The sequence below is a fragment of the Anomaloglossus baeobatrachus genome, chromosome 12 (assembly GCF_048569485.1).
Source record: "Anomaloglossus baeobatrachus isolate aAnoBae1 chromosome 12, aAnoBae1.hap1, whole genome shotgun sequence".
NCBI classification, from domain to species: domain Eukaryota; kingdom Metazoa; phylum Chordata; class Amphibia; order Anura; family Aromobatidae; genus Anomaloglossus; species Anomaloglossus baeobatrachus.
In genome coordinates this window covers 119,411,183-119,418,724 of record NC_134364.1, presented here as the reverse complement: position 1 = coordinate 119,418,724, position 7,542 = coordinate 119,411,183, and the positions used below count along the sequence as shown (strand labels likewise).

The following is a 7,542-nucleotide window of genomic DNA, read 5'->3' as shown; positions in this document are numbered from 1 at the left end:
CGATTCAGCACAGAGGGGCAGAAGCAGATGGAAACAAGACACCTTTTTAGGATTTTATCTTACAGGCTTGGCTACCATATCAGTCATGGCACAAATCAATTTAATATTGAAATGTTGAAGCCGATCATTGGCCACTGATTGGTTGCCTCTGTCACTGAAGTCGGAGGAATGGCGCTGGTCCAGGAGATAAGTATTTATTTTTTTTATTTTATGATGCACAATTTAGCTGATAAGAAGGGTTTGTCCACTAGTAGGCGACGCCATTTATTCTGAAGTTCACATTATCTCCCGCCACGCCTACAGACGTGATAAGGTAAAATGTGAACATTTGATCTCTATCTGCGCTGGAATAGTGAAACTGAAGAAGGGCAGCGGGCGCTTTGTTTCCTCGTAACCTGTCCTCTTGCACTTTTGTCCCAGTCGTTCTCTGTCTCCAGCCTGATCACATCAGGTCTGATCCTCACCTATCCCAGCAGATCTGTTTCATTGTAAAAAAAAAAAAGTGGAAAAAAACCCCCCCAAAACACGCGGGCGAGGAGCGACAAAAAAAAAAGGTGATCATGGCGACCAGCAATAGCCGTCCAGCTCAGGTCACCTTTGTAGCTCTGGAAAAACAAGATGAAGATGTGACACCCAAGAAGCACGGTAAACTGACAGTGAAATATAACCGCAAAGAGCTGCAGCGGAGGATCAAACTGGAGGAGTGGATCGACACCCAAATTCAGGAGCTCTACCAGAGCCAGGTGAGTCTGAAAACACCTTAAGCTTATTTTACTGATACATTGTCATCTCTACTGTACAGAGTTTTTATTTATTTTATTATTTTTTTATTGTTTTATAACATATTTTTGCAGATTTTATATCTTTAAATTGTTCTTCGTGTTTTATCCAGTATTTATTATAATTTTCTATTTTTTTATATATTTTTACTGCATTTTATAGCATTTTATAGTTCAAGACTTGCAATAATAATATAGACAAATGGTTGAATTACATGTTAAAAAGACACAAGGAATATAAAAGGGATCTAATGTTTACCAACAATAAAAAAAACAACGAGCTTCTTGAATTATAAGACTTTGCAATTTTGCTTCCCTTGAAGGAATCTCACTCTTATCTACGAGTCAGAAAAAAAAAGTGTATATAACAGTATAGCCTCAAAGAAAAGGCATACATAAACCCACATTTTCACAGAAAAAGCATATATAAACCCATAGCCTAAAAGAATGCATATACAAACCTATAGCCTAAAAAAAGTATATATAAACCCATAACCTAAAATAAAAAGCATATACAGTGCCTACAAGTAGTATTCAACCCCCTGCAGATTTAGCAGGTTTACATATTCGGAATTAACTTGGCATTGTGACATTTGGACTGTAGATCAGCCTGGAAGTGTGAAATGCAGCAAAAAAGAATGTTATTTCTTTTTTTATTTTTTTTTTAAATTGTGAAAAGTTTATTCAGAGGGTCATTTATTATCCAACCCCTCAAACCACAAGAATTCTGTTTGGTTCCCCTAAAGTATTAAGAAGTATTTCAGGCACAAAGAACAATGAGCTTCACATGTTTGGATTAATTATCTCTTTTTCCAGCCTTTTTTGACTAATTAAGACCCTCCCCAAACTTGTGAACAGCACTCATACTTGGTCAACATGGGAAAGACAAAGGAGCATTCCAAGGCCATCAGAGACAAGATCATGGAGGGTCACAAGGCTGGCAAGGGGTACAAAACCCTTTCCAAGGAGTTGGGCCTATCTGTCTCCACTGTTGGGAGCATCATCCGGAAGTGGAAGGCTTATGGAACTACTGTTAGCCTTCCACGGCCTGGACAGCCTTTGAAAGTTTCCACCCGTGCCGAGGCCAGGCTTGTCCGAAGAGTCAAGGCTAACCCAAGGACAACAAGGAAGGAGCTCCGGGAAGATCTCATGGCAGTGGGGACATTGGTTTCAGTCAATACCATAAGTAACGTACTCCACCGCAATGGTCTCCGTTCCAGACGAGCCCGTAAGGTACCTTTACTTTCAAAGCGTCATGTCAAGGCTCGTCTACAGTTTGCTCATGATCACTTGGAGGACTCTGAGACAGACTGGTTCAAGGTTCTCTGGTCTGATGAGACCAAGATTGAGATCTTTGGTGCCAATCACACACGTGACGTTTGGAGACTGGATGGCACTGCATACGACCCCAAGAATACCATCCCTACAGTCAAGCATGGTGGTGGCAGCATCATGCTGTGGGGCTGTTTCTCAGCCAAGGGGCCTGGCCATCTGGTCCGCATCCATGGGAAAATGGATAGCACGGCCTACTTGGAGATTGTGGCCAAGAACCTCCGCTCCTCCATCAAGGATCTTAAGATGGGTCGTCATTTCATCTTCCAACAAGACAACGACCCAAAGCACACAGCCAAGAAAACCAAGGCCTGGTTCAAGAGGGAAAAAATCAAGGTGTTGCAGTGGCCTAGTCAGTCTCCTGACCTTAACCCAATTGAAAACTTGTGGAAGGAGCTCAAGATTAAAGTCCACATGAGACACCCAAAGAACCTAGATAACTTGGAGAAGATCTGCATGGAGGAGTGGGCCAAGATAACTCCAGAGACCTGTGCCGGCCTGATCAGGTCTTATAAAAGACGATTATTAGCTGTAATTGCAAACAAGGGTTATTCCACAAAATATTAAACCTAGGGGTTGAATAATAATTGACCCACACTTTTATGTTGAAAATTTATTAAAATTTAACTGAGCAACATAACTTGTTGGTTTGTAAGATTTATGCATCTGTTAATAAATCCTGCTCTTTGAAGTTTGCAGGCTCTAACTTATTTGCATCTTATCAAACCTGCTAAATCTGCTGGGGGTTGAAGACTACTTGTAGGCACTGTATAAACCCATAGCCTAAAAGAATGCATATACAGTGGTGTTCATAAGTCCTGCATAGGCTTAAAGAAAACTATATATTTCATACTTCTGCATCTCTACAGTGAAACTGGTGGAACATATATATGTTTTTGTAGTCCCTCATTGTATGCCATACTCATTTTTGAATGTCCCAAGTGTATAGATTGTTATGATATGTGCATTTTTGATATTTTTTTTACAGCATAGCCATACCTACACCAGTGCAGTGTGTAGAATGGGGAACAGGTTTCTAAGTTCATTACCTTCCAATGCAAGTTCACACAGACTTAAATTTTACTTTTTAAGATTTATTATTTTTTATGTAATTCAGAGTCCTGATTCGGGCCTTTTGAGGTCATCTTTAGCTTCTAATACTTTATTGTCAGCCTTTGCTCTTGAGCACCAACTTGCATCTCTGTGGCATTGAGTGCACAAGCTTCTGCAGATGGTCACCAGTGATGATGTGCTTCCAGGCCTGTATCAGAGCCTCAATCAACTCTCTCTTGGTCCTTGGCTGTTTTTTAGATATCTCTATTGATACTTTGTGCCACATATTTTCCATTGGATTGAGGTCTGGGGACTGGGCTGGCCAGTCAATAGTAGCCACCTTGTTCTTTTTTTTTCCATTCCGTTACTGTCTTAGCTCTGTGACAAGGAGCATTATCATCCTGGAAGATATAATCCCCTGAAAACAGGTGTTGAGCAGAAGGCAGCATTTTCTTATTAAGGATGTCTATGTATTTTTTTGCATTAACCCTCCACAATATGAAGCCTTCCAACACCATTGGCTGCCATACAGCCCCAGACCATTACTGTCATCGGATGTTTCACAGAGAAGCTCAAACACTCTGGCTTGTACTCTTCATGTGGAAACCTTCTCACATAAGACTTGCCATCATTTCCTAAAATGCAAAAAGTGCTTCCATCACTAAATAGCACTTTTTCCCCACTCCTCCTTCCTCCATTTTGAATATTTCAATGCCCACAGTTTTCGCCTTTGTCTTTGTATGGCTGTCATCAATGGCTTCTTTCGGGCCTTGCACCCTGTATGGCTGTCATCAATGGCTTCTTTCGGGCCTTACACCCTGTATGGCTGTCATCAATGGCTTCTTTCGGGCCTTGCACCCTGTATGGCTGTCATCAATGGCTTCTTTCGGGCCTTGCACCCTGTATGGCTGTCATCAATGGCTTCTTTCGGACCTTGCACCCTGTATGGCTGTCATCAATGGCTTCTTTCGGGCCTTGCACCCTGTATGGCTGTCATCAATGGCTTCTTTCGGGCCTTGCACCCTGTATGGCTGTCATCAATGGCTTCTTTCGGGCCTTGCGCCCTCTCAATCCTGCTTCCAAACATCTCTTCCTAACAGTTGATGTTGCTACCTCAATATTGCATGTTTCTTGCCATTCTCGTAGAAGCTGAGGAGAGGTGAGCTTTCCATTGGCAAGGGATGTTCTTATCAGTATCTATCCTCCCTTTTAGTTGACTTTCTGGGCCGACCTGATCTGGGCCTGTCCTGGGTAATTCCAAGCTGCTTATGTTTCTGCAAAATTCTTACAACTGTCCTCTGATTACAGCCGACCTTCCTTGCGATCTGGGGGCCAGTATAACCCTCTTCATGTAGCACCACAACTCGCACACGATCCTCCGCTGACAAAAATCTGAAGGCTCCCATCATAAAGCTCTAGTATGATTCACTAGATAGACCTACAGATAAAACTAACTAAGCAGCAGATGTGAGGCAATGTAATGGAATGTGATTGGCTGCCATATCCAGGTTATGATTGGTCACAAGAACCTCATCTGTGATTGGCTAATTTTGGATCTGAAGCTGTACAATATTTAGTTGTGCTTTCAATTCCCATATTGTTGCTATAATTTCATGCAAAACTGGTTAAAAAGCTAAAAATATTACAGGGAGAGAATGCAAAATTGTTTTCTGAACAAAACCATATCTAATATGTCATATTAGCATCGAAGATATTCCACAGAAAACGTTTAAAACTTGAAAAATCAATTTATCCTATGCCGGACTTGTGAACACCACTGTATATAAACCCATAGTCTAAAAAAAATGCATATACCCATAGCCTCAAAGAAAAATCTCTCTCTATATATAATTGCCTTATTCTGTCTGTCTGTCTTGCTCCAAAATGACGTCAATACAGTGACAACCGTCGCCACTCTGCGCGCGCTAAAGAGCCTGCGACCAACGGCTCAGCCCGGGAGCCCACACCAGCAACCCGGCCGACACATACCCACCGCTCACCCCGCACACATTACCCCACTTGGCTCCACCCTCCGCACTCCACCCTCCGCATGTATACACTGAACACACACAGACACGAATAGTCACCTGTCCCCAGCCATGCAGTCCCCAGCACTGATGTCCTCAGCACCATGGCCCCGCTCAGCTCCCCCCCCCGAACTCCGCCCCCCGCACACATTACCCCGCAGGATGAGGTCACATGTCAGGATGGTGGCTGCACCATGATGGGGGCACATAGCAGCATTGGGCCACATCACAGCATCAGCATATTTTTACCTAACTTTACACTGTTCATGGCCTTCTTTCATTACAAGCCATGGACATCATTACACATTAGACTCATCTATTACAACTGTTCCTTCTGTTTGTCATTTTAAAACCAATAAACAATTATAAGAAAACTAAATTATACCGAAACCATCCAGTCCATTCATTACCTTATTATTCAATCTGCTAACCTACATACACATTCTAGACCACCCGATACGTTACAATCGGGCCACCTTCTAGTCATATATAAACCCATAGTCTAAAAGAATGCATATACAAACCTATAGCCTAAAAAGTATATATAAACCCATAGCCTAAAAGAATGCATATATAAACCCATAGCCTAAAAGAATGCATATATAAACCCATAGCCTAAAAGAATGCATATACAAACTTATAGCCTAAAAAGTATATCTAAACCTATAACCTAAAAGAAAAAGCATATATAAACCCATAGCCTAAAAAATGCATATGTAAATCAATAGCCAAAAAACATTACATATTCAAACTCATAGCCAGGGGTGTGCATAGAGATCATGGGGTACCATAGCAGAAGTTCTAATTACCCCTCACCCCCTAAGGTCTCTTTCACACGTTCGAGAAAAACCACGCACGTTTTTCACGGACGTGTCAGAGGTGCGTTTTGCCCTCCGTGAGCCGTGTTTATGGGCTATGTGTGTTCTCCGTGTGTTCTCCGTGATAACACACGGAGAACGGGACCTTTCTGCTCACCTGTCCCTGGCGTCGCTGTCCGTGTTGCTGATCTTCGGTCTCCGGTCCTGCCGACTCCCCGCTGCTGCAGCTTCCGGCCGCAGTGAAGTAAATATTCAATGAGCATAATGAGCGGCGGTCGGCAGCAAGTGACAGCAACGGCAGAGACAGCAGGGCTAGAGAAGATGAGTAAAGGTTTGGTTTTTTTCTCATAGACACATGTCTTCTCTCCGGTGCGTGTCACACGGAACACATCTGTTGTGTGGTCTGTGTGTGTTACGTGTGACACGTCTGCGTTTCGTGTGACACCCGTGATGCCAGAGAGAAAACGGACATGTCGGCGTGAAAAACACACGTATGTACAGAACGGACACATGTTCCGTGCGCAAATACTTACGCGTGTCCAAAACCATAGGAATACCTAGGTCTACGTGTGTACGTGTCTCCGGTACGTGAGAAAACTGCCAAACATGTACCGGAGGCACGTGCGTGTGAAAGAGGCCTAAATAATAGTAATAATAATAATAATAACCTTTTTTTCTGTTTTTTGTTTTCGTTTTTTCTCCCCTTTTTCCAAGAGCTATAACTTTTTTATTTTCCTGTCAATATAGCCATATGTTTTTTGCTGGAAGAGATGTAAATGACACCATTCATTCTGCTCAATATTTTACAGGAAAATGGGAAAAAAATTCCAAGTGCGGGGAAATTGCAAAAAAAAAGTGTTTTTGGGAGAGGGGAGGTGATTTATCAAGTTCACGATACGGTAAAACTGACCTGGCATTAATTTTCCCCAGATCTGTACACGTTCAGAGACACCAGACATGTATACTTTTACTTTTATCTAAGTAGTGAAAAAAACATTTTCCGAGGTTTTTAATTATTCCATTTTTGGGTAGAGGCGATGTTTCGATTGCCTGTTATTCCATTGTATTGCAATGTTGCCACAACCCAAAAAAACCTTAATTTTGTCATTTTTACTTTTTTTTCATCAGCTGACCCCCGGCTGTCAAGACAACTCATAAAAGCCCCAGGATCGAGTGACGGGGAAAGGCGCGATCCCCGCCCGAGTGCGTTAGATCTCGCTGTCAGAGTTTGACAGTGCAAACTGACGGGTTAACACACTTTGGCGGATCTCAGATCCACCCGCGCCTGTTAGCTGCACATGTCTGCTGATCAGATCAGCAGACATGTGCGGGAAATAATGTAGGCTCAGCGCGCGAGCCCACATCAAAGGGACATGACCAATTATGTACCTAAACATCATTGGTGGTGAAGGGGTTAATATTCTGTTGGGTCACATAATAGCATATGTCCCAACTTTTCAGCCTTTACAAAATAATTTTCTTCCTATTCAAGCCCCTAGGTTCCCCTTTCATTGCCCCATAAAGTATAATGCT

At 42.5% G+C, this 7,542-nt stretch overlaps 1 protein-coding gene across 1 annotated transcript in view; it reads left to right on the top strand.

Moving 5' to 3' along the window:
- The first annotated feature begins 451 nt into the window (after nt 1–451).
- The window catches only part of PPP1R14D (protein phosphatase 1 regulatory inhibitor subunit 14D), a 28,692-nt gene continuing 21,601 nt past the window's right edge, over nt 452–7,542 (top strand). The window contains exon 1 of the mRNA XM_075330218.1: nt 452–743. Within this exon, the coding sequence (XP_075186333.1) occupies nt 561–743 (183 nt within the window). The 5' untranslated portion in view covers nt 452–560. The remainder of the gene's footprint in view (nt 744–7,542) is intronic.